Source organism: Kryptolebias marmoratus, linkage group LG8, assembly GCF_001649575.2.
Source record: "Kryptolebias marmoratus isolate JLee-2015 linkage group LG8, ASM164957v2, whole genome shotgun sequence".
In the NCBI taxonomy this organism is placed as follows: Eukaryota; Metazoa; Chordata; class Actinopteri; order Cyprinodontiformes; family Rivulidae; genus Kryptolebias; species Kryptolebias marmoratus.
Genome location: NC_051437.1, coordinates 28,625,608 through 28,641,547, shown reverse-complemented (window position 1 = coordinate 28,641,547; position 15,940 = coordinate 28,625,608). Strand labels below are relative to the sequence as shown.

General features: G+C 47.4%; 2 protein-coding genes across 2 annotated transcripts in view; one reads left to right on the top strand and one right to left on the bottom strand.

Annotated features, from left to right (window-relative positions):
• The window catches only part of skia (v-ski avian sarcoma viral oncogene homolog a), a 60,693-nt gene extending 52,714 nt beyond the window's left edge, over positions 1-7,979 (bottom strand). The window contains exon 1 of the mRNA XM_017440901.3: positions 6,607-7,979. Coding sequence (XP_017296390.1) covers positions 6,607-7,506 — 900 coding nt within the window. The 5' untranslated portion in view covers positions 7,507-7,979. The remainder of the gene's footprint in view (positions 1-6,606) is intronic.
• Positions 7,980-11,011: 3,032 nt separating this feature from the next.
• On the top strand, positions 11,012-14,698 carry si:ch73-70k4.1 (FA core complex associated protein 20). Its single transcript, XM_017440900.3, has 4 exons — positions 11,012-12,138; positions 12,631-12,784; positions 13,940-14,199; positions 14,475-14,698. The coding sequence occupies exons 1-4, from the start codon at positions 11,999-12,001 to the stop codon at positions 14,545-14,547; spliced, it is 627 nt and encodes a 208-aa protein (XP_017296389.1). The 5' UTR covers positions 11,012-11,998; the 3' UTR covers positions 14,548-14,698.
• Positions 14,699-15,940: the final 1,242 nt, after the last annotated feature.

The following is a 15,940-nucleotide window of genomic DNA, read 5'->3' as shown; positions in this document are numbered from 1 at the left end:
GGGGGTGGGGGTGGGGGGGGGGCGTCACGGTGGGAGACGGGGCAGATGGGGATGGAAATGAGTAGGCAGGGAGCTCATGCTAATCTCCTCCTACAGCTGATCCAAAGACAAAACACACACACACACACACACGTGAGGACACAAATAACACACTGGACCAGCTTCGACACGAATCAGAAAAGTAAAAAACCTGAAATCATTTAATTACTTTCATAAAACGCTCCTTTTTCAAACCTTTATTTTGTTACGTAACTGAGACTTTTAATTTATTGGATAGCTTGGAGTGTGTGTGTGTGTGTAAGGCCATCTGCCCGGTGGGAATTTCTTAGTGGCACGCAATTGGCCGACGGCGCTTAAAGAGAGGGGTGAGGTGAGGCGGGTCGCGTCTTTATTTGAGGAGGGTAAAGGTCATGAGCTCCTGGCTGCTCCTGCAAACACGGCGGGCTGTGGGGGGTTGTGTGTGTGTGTGTGTGTGTGTGTGTGTGAGGTGGGGGGGTTGTTGAGGTTTAGCTGTCATCCACAAAAGAGGCTCCACGGCTGACGCAGCACAAAACCACCCCCTGAAAACGACGAGCGGCCCAGCCTCACGGACGGGTTTCTGGAAACCTTCAGGAAGTAACCTCTGCACACACGCCTGCAACTGACTGACCCAATCCAAGATGGCTGCCACAGCCAACACACATAACGACCTCAGCCTGAAACGGCTGCAGGTCAGGCGGCGGGTGACATGCATTCCTTCGATTAGCTTTCCTCGCTGGTTGCGTTTGAAACGAACGCCTTTAAAGCGTTAAATTCCCACATCGGGAGGTTTCCTTCAATCTCGACATAGACGATCAGATACGTGCACCAAAGCTGACAGAAAAAGAGGAATTAAACTCCATTTATTTGGACAGAAACGGGTTTCTGTGCCCGTCATATCAGCGAACCGCAGCGACTCTGATAAACTCACTTTGGTTTAATTACACAACAGTAAAAAACGCGACTCGAACACAACCTGAAGTCAACGTGGCATTTCATCAGCAGCTGCTGCAGGTTAAACCACGACGGAGGAAAGTTTGATTTATTTCTAATCAGAAGCTGCTAACGGCGACAAACATATTCTGGGCCCAAATATTCACCTGTTTGGGTCAACAGAACCTTCAGGGTTCTGATGAAGCTCGTCTTCTCTCTCTTGAATTTGAAAGAGTTGGTAAAAGCGTCGCGATCGGGTCGATTTGAGGCACCCCGAGCCTCCCTCGTGTCTCTGCGTCTCTTATATCGCCAATATGGCCGACACCTGGTTTGATCACACTCCATAATCTGACATAAAGTCTTGATATCATGGAGAGAATTCAGACGAGCTGAAATGTATTCAAAGCTGTGATTTTGGTTGGTTTTAAAAGTAAATTTCAGTTATTTTTTGACGGTAAGTTTAGCATCTTGGGCAGAACCGCAAGACTTCACAAGAAAAAAACCTCAAAAATAATCTGTGATCTCACGTTTAGCCTCCAAACAGACCGATTACTCGCCAAGTGTGCCACTGCAGCTCGTAGTAACACCCAGAGGACTCGATTCAGCTCCGGGATTCTCAGAATATTTGTGATTTATCTTTTTTCCCTCCTCAGCCGTTGACTGCTCTGGCTCTAAAAGGGCTCTTCACACCCCGCCGAGGACGGAAAAAGGAAAAAATAAAAACTGAAAGTTCTCCCAGAATAAAGCGGATGCTGAGCTGTGAAGCTGCTGGGTGGATGTAAGAAGGCCAAAGGTGTGGGAGGTGGAGCCGGGGTCCTGCAGCGCCACGAGCGATGAATATTTCAAAGAGACGCTCATTAAATAAACACGGCGGACCTCAGCGCCTGCGGGAACCTTTCAGAGATGTTGGAGAACCGTGTTGTCAGCAGAAGGAGCTCCTTCCTCGTGCACCACCTGCAGGAGGTGGAGAACACGCACGGCGAGGAGACGGCGTAGCCAGAAATCTGTCTTTCCTCACCCGATCCGAGCCACAGACGCAGGGTTCGGCTCGTTCCCTCACGGCCGCCAACCAGGACATGAACGTCCCTTTTCGACGCTGGTCAAGTAAAAGCTGCAGAGTCGTGTTTGTTTCCAGCAGAATCAGGGGTTATCATGTTCAACGTGATAAAAATGGCTCAATTTCTCAGTTTAAGCTCCTTAAAAGCAAACAAACAGAGACAGGAAGCAGTTTCTGCAGCAGGCGACCATCACCTGGTCCAGCAGAAAGCTCGCCGACCACGAACGTTCGCAACAAGCTACAAGAGTCAGCAGGCGAAACGCACACAGCTAATTAACCAAACAACCAAATAAATCTGGCTTCCAACTTGAAACTGTCACCGTCTCGTCTGGGTTCCTGTCTTCAACCAACAAATGTCCATTTTTTTTGGACAGAACCGAACTGTCCTCGTCCCTCAGCAGGAAACTCCCATTACTGCAGGAAAATATAACTAAAGCCTTCAAACAGGTAACCAGAGTATTTTATCTACAAATTAAATCATAGTTCAGGACTTCCTTTTTGTAATAATCTAAGCTTTGACAGAAACGGCTCTTATTTTGAAGAGTAATACGAGCTTTATTTTAAAACCTCTTCCTGTTCAGGTTTAAAAGGCAACATTTTGATTTTCATCCAGTTCTTCTCAGGCTTTACGACGTAAAGACATAAAAAATATGAATTTGTGTGCTTTCACTCCCTGCACACGATCAAACATCAGCTGGGAAAACCCCCTTCAGTTCGCAGCTTTAAAGGCTTCTGGCAGGAAGACGCACCTGAAAGACGACCCAAAATAAATAAATAAATCACTACAGTTATTTCATTTTCCGCTGCTGCTTCAATGGCCGCTTTTTTGGGGTTTTTTTTCCAAGCAGCTCCGCCGCGCTCTTTCCCTCCGTCTTGTGACGGCGCTGTTTTTCCTGTCAGCAGTTGTCGTGGAAACGGAGGGTTTTGAAGGCGCATCAAAACCGCGATCCGACGGCGGCAGCGCGGTCGTTCCTCAAGGTTTTACGGCAAGACGCCTCAGAGCCAAGCTGCTCTTTTGTCTTTCTGCTTCTCCCACACAACGGAAGGAGAGGAAAAAAATAAAACGTATTTGTTTAAAGTTGTTTCCAGCTCAGAGGGAGAAAAGATGAAAGGAAAATATACAGAAAGTGTGAGAAACAGAAGAAACGGCAGTGATTTGCAGCAATACTGGTAACAAACCAGCTCTGAATCTGTCCAATCACTACTAAATGAAGCTTTCCTGCAGGTTTTGTTTTTTAAAACAGTCTTGTTTTGCCAAAATCTTATGAAAAAAGTAAAAATATTCCTAAACCAGCCCCCAGGAAAGTGGCGTTCCCAGCTGTTGTCCTGGCAGTCGGTGGGCTTTTTCCAACTCTGCGCCGCCTCGCATCAGAAACAGGACGTGGGCCGATATCCCCTCTGGGACGCCACTTCCTCTGAGCCCCAACCACCACAAACCCCGCCCCCTCCCCCCGCCAAACAAGCGGCCCCTTCAGCTGGAGGCCAGATATCCCGAGCTGCAGCGGCGGCGAGGAAGATGGGGGAGGGAGGGAGGGAAAGGGGAAGTTTTGGCCTCTCGAAGGTTTCTGCAGCCGAGGCGGCATTCCTCCTGAAAGGCTCTGCTGCTTCATTTTAGCTGCTGAGACAGCTAAAAGTTCAGCTCATATCGCAGACGGGCGCTGGGACTTTGGTAGCTGTCGAACTTTTCAGAACAAATCTAATAAAAAATACATTAACGTGTCTTCAGTTCCTTTAAAAACATCATCCTTTAGCTGCTTTTAGCTCAGCTTTTGCTGCTTTTACTATAACTAGCCTTTAGCTACTATTAGTTTTAGTTTTGACGGTAGAAAAAGAGCCAAAGAAACTGAGTCAAAGATGGAAGAAAACAGCCAAAAAAAACGCCAAGCTTTTCGCTCCGGTGACATCACTTCCTGTTTCATCGGGTTATTGTGGAAGAGCAGCAACAAATTAATGCTCGCAGTCTGTATAAACAGGAAAACACATGGCAGCCGCCCGCAGGAATGTGCGGGGTGTCAGCACATGTGCACGCCACACTGCCTCCGAAACGATCACCTGGGAGGGAGGACCAATCGCAGCGCTCGCAGACGCCACCCGCCCCAAACGGACCAGGCAGGTAAGGAACAACTTTTAAAATCCCAGCATTCCTCCGAGGAATTCAAGAAATAAGATCATGTTACTCTCAGCTACTACCACCCTGAATCACAGCTCAGTATCTGTAAAACTGAACGAGTTGTCTTAGTTGAGATCAGCTAGCTGTGGCGGCCATCTTTATTTGGATTGCCCCCTAAAGTTAATGCAGTGTAGATGTGAATCCAATGATTTTTACCTGAATGTTTCAATAAAATCCATCCACTGGTTCATGAGATATTTTGCTAACAGACACGTTTCACCTCCTGAACCACACAAACGCAGGGGAGAAATCAGCTCGTCTCGAGCCGAGTTTATAAATCTGCAGCCGCGATTCTTCCCTAAACATCCTGATGTGGAAGGCCACCCAGGCGGCGAGGCGTGTCAGCCGCGGCCCGGCTCGTTAAACTCGTTTAGACGATGCTCAGGACGACCTGCGTCCTCCGACAAAACAATCTGGACTCAAATCAGATTTTATGACTTAATTATCATATTTAAAAACAAAGTTATAGAAAAAACAGTGGCTACAAGCTAAAACTAGCATAAAAGTAGCTAAAAGCCTCAAATGAAGCTGAATTTGATTCTAGTATTTCATGGATTTGAAAAGTTCTGGGAAATAAAGTTAAACATTTCAAAAAGTCGCCGTAAAACGAGCCGAACGTTTTGAAACAGCTAAAGAAGCGAGGCGACGCAGCCCGACCCACGCAGGTCTTTCAAAAGAGCGTCTGCGAGGAGGGAAGTGTGGCGACATCACTTCCTGCGTCTGTCTGCTGCTCACACGTCTGTAACAGCCTCGGCCGTATTCTCAGAGGCGCCCCAACGCGAGCCGAAGGAGGAGGGGCGAGGCGAGGTCTGGCACTCCAACGTCAGCTGACAGACGCTCAGCACGCGACTCCTCCATACCCCCTTAAAAAGGAGAAAAGAACCTGAGAGGAGTCCAACACGCCCTGTCGGCTTTTATGAACCAATAAATTAAACTTTCAGACGTTCTTCCTGTTGGGTTTTTGGGAGGCAGCACCATTCAAGATGGCCGCCACAGCTAAGTGGCTTTAGCAAACACAAGGATGGCTTTAAGTTGGTAGCTGAGAGTCATCCAGAACACAGAATCTGAGCACATTCCTTCAAAGAATCGGTTTCATTTTGGTAAAAACAGACACAGGAAGTCAGTGAACTCCTCCATGGAATGCATATCGCCCGCCGCCGTTCACGCCACAGATTTAAACCGGATTAGTTAGCCTTCAGAGTATGAGTTAAGGATCAGGCTCAGCTACTACCGCGCCAAGTTTTAGCTCCACGTCTGTAAAACTCACCGCGATGTTTCGACCAAAACCCAGCTGGATGTACATCTGAAATCTACGATTAAGGGTCTGAAAGTCTCATTAAAATCCGATATTTTGCTAACAGGCGGCGTTGATTCCAACAAGGATCCTGTGTGACCACCAAGATGACTCTCAGCTACTACCACGCCAAATTCCAGCTCAGTATCCCTTTTAATGTGTTCGCTGCGGCGGCCATCTTGAGTCAGGCCAACGAGCCCCATCACATTTAAAGGGGGAGAAAAGGTTTGGTTCCTGCTGGTGTTTACGCTTCCCCACCGAGCCATTTGTTGGTGTTTGAGACTCTTTACTGTACGGACAAACAAACAGGAGCTGGGGGGGCAACTTCAGGGGCAATAATGTCTTTATTACCTCCACGGGTGTTTTGTTGTCACCCCTGGACGGGAGCAACAATTTGGTAACGATGCTGAACACGACGGCGGGAGTCAGATTTTCAGATAAAAATGGCCGCCACTCAAAGATAACGAGCTAGCTGAGAGTGATCGCCAACACATGCTCCGACTGCTACCTGGCATCAACGCTTCCCTGTTAGCAAAATATCTCACGAGCCACTGGACAGACCTTAACGAGGCTTTTTGGGATGCACCTGCAGAGCTGATTAACCTCTTCAAGATGGCCGCCGCAGCTGGGATTCGGGGTGGTAGTAGCTGAGGGTCATCCCCAACATGCAATCTGAGCTTTGCTTAAATGAACCTCGTTTGTCCGTCTGTTAGAAAAATATCTCAATAACAAATGGAGGGATTTTAACCAAAGTTTCAGGAAGTAATCGTTTTACAAGTACCCTTTGGAGCCAAGCGGATTCAAGATGGCCGCCGCAACTAGTCAACATCAGACGGGTGTCAGGTAAAACTCGAAGTGGTAGTAGCTGAGGGTCATCCCCCAACATGCAGCCTGACATCTCGCGATATTTCAGCTCTTCTTCTGCAGGAGATGAGCTCTGCTGGAAGTTTGGAGACGAGAAGCGGCGGGCGACATGCATTCCTCCCAGGGAAAGACCCTGGACACCAGGACAAGTCACACTTTGGACCGAACCTTCCAGAACCAGCTCGGAACCCGGCTGAGAACGACCAAAGAGCAACCTCTCCGAGCAGAGGTCCCGGACCCGGAGGCACAAACCGAACCGAACCGACTCACCCTGGACGACGCTTTCCTCTTGTACTTGTTGGCGAAGTCGAACTTCTCCTTGATCTCGTCCAGGAGCAGCTCCAGGCGGGACCGCTCCTCCTTGCCCGTGTAATCCTGACCCAGGAGGATGTACGCCCGCCAGTTGGCCGAGTCGAACCCCCAGTGGCAAGTCCGGTTCTCCTGCGCCTTGTGGCCGTGCACCACGAACTTGTGGGTCGGGTACATGAGTCTGCAGTCCGCGCACTGGATGCACGCGGCGTTCGGGCTCGTGTACAGCTCGGGCACGAACAAGCCCTTGCACTTGCCGAAGCACTCGTGGTAGACCCTGAAGCTGCGGTCGGTGAGCTGCAGCTCCAGGGACCCGGAGCTCGGGTCCTTCCTGCAGCGGGGCGGGAAGGCGCCGCCGTAGATCAGGGCGTTGCAGAGCCGCTCCGAGTCCGTCTTGGTGATGAGGCCGCAGGACGGCGCGGAGAAGGGCAGGATCCCCATGACTTTGAGGATCTCCAGCTGGTCCGCCGTGCACCGGGAGCAGTAGATGTGCAGCTCGTCGCACACCGAGTTGATCTGCTGCAGGCTGAAGTCCCGCAGCACCGTGTTCAGGATCTGCGGCAGGCACAGCCGCTTCTCCCCGCCGACCACGAAGCAGGAGATGGTCTCCCCCTCCAGGACCGTCTCGCACCTCTCCGTGGAGCGGTCCGACGGGATGAAGAGCGGCCCGGGCATGACGGGCGGCGGCAGGTGCTGCAGGACCGGTTCGGGCTCCTTGCCGTCCTTCTTGAAGAGCAGCTCGTGCTGCCACCGGGCGGAGAAGGCCGCCGGTCCGCCCAGGGAGCTCATGGAGCTGAGGTGGAACTGCTTCAGGGTCTGTTGCAGTCCCGGGTGAGGCTGGAAGCGGCTTACAGCCTCCATGTTTTTCCTCCAACTTTGGAAATCCTGCGTCTCACTGAGCGAATCTCAGCGCGGCGAATCCACGGCGTCCCAGGAGTGACAAAAAGTGCGAAACGCGTCATCAAACGGCCATTTAATTCGGGATTCGGGAGCCCCGGACCCGGGTTCGGTCGCGGTCCTTTCACTTCGAACCGAGCGGACGCCGACCAGCGGGACTGTCCATATCCGAGACAAGCGGGACGGGACGGGTGCGGGCTGGTGGGTCGGTGGGTGTCCGTACTCCGGAGCGGCGAAAAGTTCCGAGCGGGACACGAAAAGTTCCGAGCGGGACAAAAAGGAGGCGAGGAACAAGCGGCTCGCGAGTCCGGGTAAAAGTCCTGGTTTCGGGTTGTTTAGCTCCGCAGCGACTCAGTCCGTCTTCCCCCGCGGTTCGGTCTGACTGAGCGTCTGCAGGCGCGCGCTCCCTCTGCCTCGCGCTCTCTCTCTCTCTCTCTCTCTGCCTCGCGCTCGCGCTCTCTCGTCCCTCCCCCCGCTGTGTTTGTCTGGCTCAGTCAGTGAATCCAGCCAGGAATGTGACTGACTCTGCCGGCCGGGCTCTTCCAGGAACGAGCCAGCACCCCCTCCCCTCTCAGCCAGGAGCGGCACGCGCCTGCGCACACGCGCACCGGCCGAGGGGACGGAAAGAGAGAGGAATGCTGCGTTCAAGCGCAGTGGGAAAACAGTTACACGCTTTGATTTTTTCATTCAAATGATTATTTTCCTATATGTTTATTCAAATTTGCTTATTTCATATGCTGATTAAAGTTTATTAAAATATTTGACATTAGAAAGATAATATTATTAATAAAACTGAGCTTTATTTATTAATTTAATTTTGCCTCTATCTTTTTATATGTTTATATGAGCTGTATATAAGATATACTAATTCTTTTGCTGTATTTGAATTTGAATTTTTATATGTACATTTTGTTATAATCAAGTTTTAAATGCTCACAGATAAAACATAAACGAGAGTTTGACTTTTTTATACAAACTTTTAGTTGTTTACTACTTAGTTTGTTTATTTATTTAGCAGTATTTTACATTTTATTAGAATTAAATACAGTTTATTGCCGGTGAGTGAACACAACACGCTCATTAAAACCAATAAAAGCTTTCAGGGTCATTTATATACATGTAAGTTTAATTATTTACAAAGAAAATGAGGCAGATAGGAGAATCTTTAAAGTAAGCTTTTTATTTTTTGGCTTATCTTTATTTTGCCTCATCTCTTACTTATTTAGCCTATTACCTGTTCATATATTATCATATATTATAAACAGAACAGATTTCCCCCTCTTCTGAAAGCTGCTTTACTTTTCACGGCAGAGCTGCAGGAAAACAGAGTTACCCACCTTTCCCAGAGTCCCTGAACGCACCAGAGCTGAACCATTTGGCTCCAGTTTGTCGTAAGATGATGATGATGATGATGATGGGGGGGTGACGTTTGCGAGACAGAACCAAAGGTCTTCTCCACAACAAGTCCAAGGACTCAAAGTTTGCTGCTCCTGCGGCGCCCCCTACCCTCCCAGAGCCCAAACTGCAGCCTGACATGGAGGTCGTGACCTTTGAACTCAGGCTGAAGGCACCAGGACCTAAACCAAAGCTGAGGGAGCAGCTGAAGCTGAAGCCTGTAAAGCTAAAAGCAGCAGAACGGTTGTCAAAATGAGCTAAACAGACGCAGCAATAGCTAAAAGCTAAACTGCAGCTGAATGATCAAGTTAGCAAACAGTAGCTAGAAGCTAACATTAGCTTGAGACGACTGCTGAAGCAGATTTTAAAGAGAACAATGAAGAGAACACGTCTGATGGGATTTATTTTATAAATAAAGTTAAATATTTTTGTCAGGGGAATGAGTCGAACGTTTCGATGGATGAAACAGCTAAAACAGCTGAAGTTCAGAAACAGCAGCTGAGTGTTTAAAGTTATGTTTATAGAACTAAATGTTTTTTATTTATTTTTGTCTGAAGCTCAGATTCACGTTTTGTTTACCTTATTTTAATTTTATTTATTTAAAAGCTAAAATCTATGAATTCAATCAAAGTAACAGAAATGAACGGTTGATTTTATGATTTATCTGTTAATATTATTTAATTTTTTTGTTGGATAAAGCTCCACGCAGACAGACCGGGTTCTCCCTCCAGAACCAGAACCACCCAGGAGAACCGGGCTGCGTTTAATCAAACCACCAGAAAAAAAAAAAAGAAGAAATCTAATAAAATCTGTGGCTTTCGGGCTCCTTCGGCTGTTTCCCAGCTGCACTTGTTGGTAATCCTCCTGATCCGAGGGGGGTCAGACGTAATCCTCCAGAACCTGGCCCGCTCCGAGCTCAGGTCATTAACGGATTAATCAATTAACAGAAACCCAGCTGGCAGCGGCCCGGACCTGTGGTACCGACGGCTCAGGGTTACACGTTTCTCTGATTCTCTTTACTGAGACCAGAAAAAAAACAAAAACCCACGAATAAACAGATTTTAGTTTTCAGGAATAAAAAAAGGTCGATTCTCGCTTTGTTTTTTTGTTTGTTACGTTTAAGAAAGAACAAAAAAAAAAGATTTATTTGTTGAAACTAATCAGATTTTAGGATTACTGAACGATCCAGAGCAAACAGCTGGTTAGGCCTCAGGAGGAAGAGATAAAAATAAAACAAAACAGCCTAAAAAAATGTTTTTAATAAATAAAATTATAAAGCTAAAGGCAGACTTTGTCTTATTATGGGGATAACTCTCAGCTACTACCATGCCAGATTTCACCTCAGTGTCCGCTTCACTGACTGAGTTTTGTAAGGTCAGTTCGTTGTGGCGGCCATCTTTAGTTTGGTCCCAAACCCCCAAAGTTAATCAGTTGCAGACGTTCATCCTGACAGATTCATTAAACTCCATCCAGTGTTTGATGAGATATTTTGCTAACAAACACGCAGTGAGTTGAGCTCAGAGTACGTGTTGGGGATGACTCTCAGCTACCACCACACCAGATTTCAGCTCAGTGTCTGCAGAATTGACTGTGTTTTGTGGCGGCCATCTTGAGTTGGGTCAACTCCCAGAGTTAATCCGTTGTAGACAGATTCATTAAACTCCATCCAGAGTTTCATGAGATATTTTGCTAACTGACAGACTGTGTCGTCGTGTTAGCACTCAGAGTACGTGTTGCGGATGACTCTCAGCTACCACCACGCTGGATTTTAGCTCGATATCTGTGAAACTGACTGCGTTATGGACATTTATGTGCTTTGTAAGGTCAGTTAGGTGGCAGCCATCTTGAGTTGGGTCAACAGACGGCTTCATTAAACTCCATCCAGTGTTTGATGAGATATTTTGCTAACAGACAGAGCAGTCTTCCTGACTTTTTTATGCCACAGACTGCTGGGTCATGGTTCTGACGGGTCTTGACATCCCCCTTCGCCCGGCTTGCAGAGCGTGACGTCACGTTTCCTTCCTGGAGCGCCGCCCGCTGACGTAATGACGTTACGCAACAGCGTCCCCGTGGTTCGGCGGGCGGGCCCGTCTTCGCAGCGTCAGAACAACAACAAAAAGAACCCAACTGTTTCCAGGTTCCGTCCAGCTCTCCGCGTTGGTCCGTCTCCTCGGGCCAGCAGAAAGTCTCCATGACTCCAAGTTTCCGCGCGTCCCCGCAGCGGGACCTGAGCGGCACCAGAACCGGACACGTCATCCTGTGACGTAACCTGCCTCCAGGTTCTGGATCAAACTGGAGACAGCTCTTATTCAGCTTTTATTTTTTTATGCGATTTAGTCCCAATGTGTCTGAATTATGTTACATTTTGATCATAATTTGTTGTCCCGCTGCAGAAGGTTCAAGATTCAAGATGGCCGCCGCAGCAAACTGATCTCCCCAAACATCGTAACTGTCTGTTAGCAAAATATCTCACGAACCACAGGACGGATTTTAATGAAACTTCCAGGAAGTAATATTTGGGCGGAAGTCTACAACTGATTATGCTTTGGACTCAACTCAAATCAAAATGGCCACCAAAACTAAGCAAACTTAACACACACATAGTCGGCTTTAAATCAGTCAGTTTTGCAGATGTTGAGCTAAAATTTGGTGTGGTAGTAGCTGAGAGTCATTTACAACACATACTCTGAGCACAAACTAATCGCTCGAGATCTTTGTTTAAAAATTTTACAGTTTCAATATTTGTGTATTTTGCGATATTAAATGCAAAGATCAAGTCAGTGAGGAAATGGTTGACTGTAAGATAAAAAAAAAAACTTAAAAAAATAGCTTCTTAAATTATGTTTTCTAATTAATTATTTATTTAGAAATATTCATAAAACAAACAAAAACAACAGGACTCCTCCTGACTGTCAATCAGTTCGGTGCTTTCACCTGATTGGACAGACCATTTCGAGGCGGACCCGACGGTCGCTTCTGATTGGACATCCTCAATGACGTCAAGCGCCAAGACCCGGAAGTTCCAGTCTTTCCTGACGCTAGCGCGAAAACTTGAACGGAAATGGCCGAAAGTTACTCAAAATCCAAACTTAAACGTAAAAAATCTTCGGCGGAGGAGTTTGGGTTAGAGAAATGTTCCCTGGCAGCGAAGAGGAGCAGTTCTACATCTTCATCCGGGGACGGAGGAACACAAACCGACCGGTGAGGACATAAAAACATTCATATTTAGGCTAATTATCTAAATAATTAATCGAGACCATTTAGCTTCTATAATTTCATTCAGTCTTTGCTAGGTGAGAGAAAATAACGTATTTAAATATTTTACATCGATTAAATTAAACAAAAACAGCCGGGACAGACGTGTTTGTGTTATTTTAAATTAAATTAAATTAAATTGATGATGATGATGATGGTGATGATTATAAGGATGATGATGATAAGGATGATGATGAGGATGAGGATGATGATAAGGAGGATGATGATGAGGATGATAAGGAGGATGATGATGATGAGGATGATAAGGATGATGATGATGATAAGGATGATGATGATGATAAGGAGGATGATGATTAGGATGATGAGGATGAGGATGATGAGGATGAGGATGATGATGATGAGGATGAAGATGATGATGGAGGATGATGATAAGGATGAGGAGGATGATGATGATAATGATGATGATGATGGTTTCAGGTCTCGGCCCCCCCCGGCGGCGGCGCCGTGGTGGAGAACCGTGGAGCCCCCCGCTGTGGAGAGCCTGTGGGCGTTCACGCTGATGTCTGCTCTGAAGAACCCGCAGAACCGGCTCTGGGACCCGGTTCTTGATCTCCCCCTCCCTCCCGCTGCGGTACGTCACGTTCCGCCGAGCATCAAAGAGAGCCGACGTGTTCAGAGACGTTTCTTTGTTTCTGCAGGAAAAGTTTTAATTGTTTTCATTTTCCGACAGATTCTTAATCTGATCCGTTTTATTTATTATTTTACAGCAAACTCAAAGAATAAAACCAACTCAGGGATCTCTGCGAGTTCCGGCTGTTTTATTTATGTGAGGAAAATCCACGCTGAGCGTTTATTTTATTAATGACCTTATAAACGCAGCGGTTTGGAAGAAAACCTTTCATTATCGATGCGAGACGTTAAACAGGAGGGAAAGGCTTCTCAGGCGCTAGTTTCTTTAAAACTTGTCTCATTTCAGACCCTAATCTGAGACTTGATGGGATCTCTGATCTTCTTATTAAGACAAAAACTGATTTATTCATGATAAAGAATCAACAATGAATCCAGAGGCAGATTTAAACCAGAGCTCCTCTAAAAAAAGTCTCAAAGAGGAAACAAGTTATTTTTCCCTCTTCTAAAAACATAATCAAACAGATAAAATACTTTTTATCAAACTCCATCCATCCAACGTCTTCTTCTCCAGCTCCAACCAAGGTGACCCCAGACAAAAAGCTCCTCCCCTCCACCAGGAGGAAGTTGTAGTTTCTTGTTTTTGTTTTGCCGATTTTTATTCGCTGATGGAGGAAAAAAAAAGGGAAATGGAGGAGAGGAGTTTAGATCAGATACTGGATTTTAATTTAAAATACAGAAAAGACGTTTCTGGTGGCTGCAGGGTTGGAGCTTCCTGACAACCACCTCAGCTCCTCCTCTCCACGAGGAGGAGCAGCGGCCGTCCTACAGAGGAGGACCCAGGATCGGGTTCTTTCAGCCCTGGTCCAGAACTCCTGACCACAGCAGACGGACCAGGAAGTCCAGATCTTTGCCGGAGGTCCTCCAGGAGACGTTCTGGTTGAGAACTGACCTCGGACTAAGTCCATCCCGGCCAAGAGAACCACATCGGCTGCAAGGAACCAATTAGAACCAAACCAGACCCCCTCCAGTACCAAAGACCAGGAGCAGCCCTGGTGGAGTCCAACCTGCTGGACCCCCTTAGTTGGACTTTGATTTTTCTGCTCCTGTTTTTGTTCAGTTTGACCAGAACGATTGAATCCGTTTTCCTTCTCTGTAGAAACCATCGGCCCCACGGGGTGACCTCGGCTGGGAGGTCGACCCCTTCCCAAAATGCTCTCTGCTCTGTCGGAGGACTCCAAACCCACCTGACCGGAGTCCGGACTGGCTGGCGGAGTCCCGGCTCGGCAGGCGGCAGCAGCTGAGCGTCCAGCAGGAGGAGGAGGAGGAGGCAGCATCCTCATCCTCACCGGGGCTGAAGGTTCCTGCTGATGAAGAGCTGCAGAGCTGCCCCATGTGCTTACAGCCGTTCCCTGCTGGGTGAGACTTTCCTTCCTTATATCTGTCTGTTAGCAAAATATCACGAAGCAGAGGAGGGGTTTTAATGAAACCATCTTCAAGATGGCCGCCACGGCTAACTGATCTCAGGTCAGTTGTACAGACGTTAGGCTGACGTGTGGCGGCAGCCCCGCCTGAGGTGGACGACCATCACGAGCCCAAAGATGGCGTCCCTCAGAGGAAGGACGACTCTCAGCGACCACCACGCCCAGATTCAGGCCCCGCCCTCTGACCCCGACTCTCTGCTCGTCCTCCAGGTCCACGCAGATGGACCGGGACGGACACCTGGCCCAGTGTCTCTCTGACATGGACGTGGACATGACGTGGTGAGGGGATGGTCCAGATGTCCCTCAGACGGAGAAACCAGTTAATAACCAGCTGGTTAACGAGTTTTATTAAACCAGCTAACTCAAACCTGACCTGTGTTTGATGTATTTATTTATATTTAGGTTTGTGCAATAAAATAAACACTTTATCTCGACTTGAAAGTGTTTTTCATGATTCTTAAAATAAATTGAAGTTTAATTGTTTCATAACTTGATAATACTCCAGATTATTGACGTTAAACTCGGATAAAAAAAAACAAAACTGAAAGTTGTGTTGCAAATATATTCACCCCCTTTTTGCTCTGAAGCCCCAAACCGCCCCCAGGTGGATCTTATTCATACGCACCTGTCAGCTGGAAGGTCTACCACCAGGCAGGAGACATCATGAAGACCAAGGAACTTTCCACACAGGTCAGACACAGAACCCTCATGGAGACGGACTCTGATCCAACAAGTCTGAAATCTAACCCAGATTAGATTATTTGTCATTTCATCGACTGACAGAAACTCTTTCCAGAGGTTCGTTAGAAGAAGTTTAAAATGCTAATTAGTGATCAGATCATCTGAAGTGAAGGAAGAAGCTCTGCTGGGTTTTCAGCTCGACTCGTTGAGTCGGCAGGGAAAAAAAATAGGTTTAATCAAGTTAATTATGGGAGTAATTAGTCGGGGCTTTCACGCCAACATGTTTGTGTTCGCAGGCGACGTGCTTCACCTCGAAGTCGTAGCTTCGAGTGTCGCTCATCAGCTCGTCTCTGCGAGGAGCTTCGGGAGCTAATCAGATCATCCGCCTCGTAGGGAGCGCGAGCGGCCGGAGGACGGAGCTGCCGCTGGGAAAAAACGGGAGGAAAACCCGCGAGGACGAGTCCTTTACCTGGGGGACATACCGCCTGCTGGACTGATCCCTCATCATCATCATCATCATCATCCTCACTCCACGAGGGAAGATGGAGCTGCACAACAACAACGACGGTCAGTTTATATTTCTGATTCCATCACCTCCTCGAGTCCAGGTGGAGAAGTTGGAACGGAGGAAACTCAGTTCCTCCAGGATTTCGTGGGGCATTTTCCTAAAAGTTGCAATTTTTTTTTACTAAAATCAATAAAAAAACAACTTTTAATATATAAACCCAAAATCCTTCCTGGTTTTGTAAGATAATTCCCAACAAACATTGACATTCTCAAAAGCTGCTTTATTTGAGAACTTTGATAGCTTCTAAACTGACATTCATGAGCATTTCTGGATTGTCCCTCCTCTGCAGCTCTCCTCACATGTTTTGCAGACACAAAGTGTTTGTCGATGCGTTTATGTTCCATGATTACACTGCAGGACGTGCAAAACAGCTGCAGCTGGGGAGGAAACTGGTTTGCTGAAATCTTTGTGGGCAAATGTGAAGCAT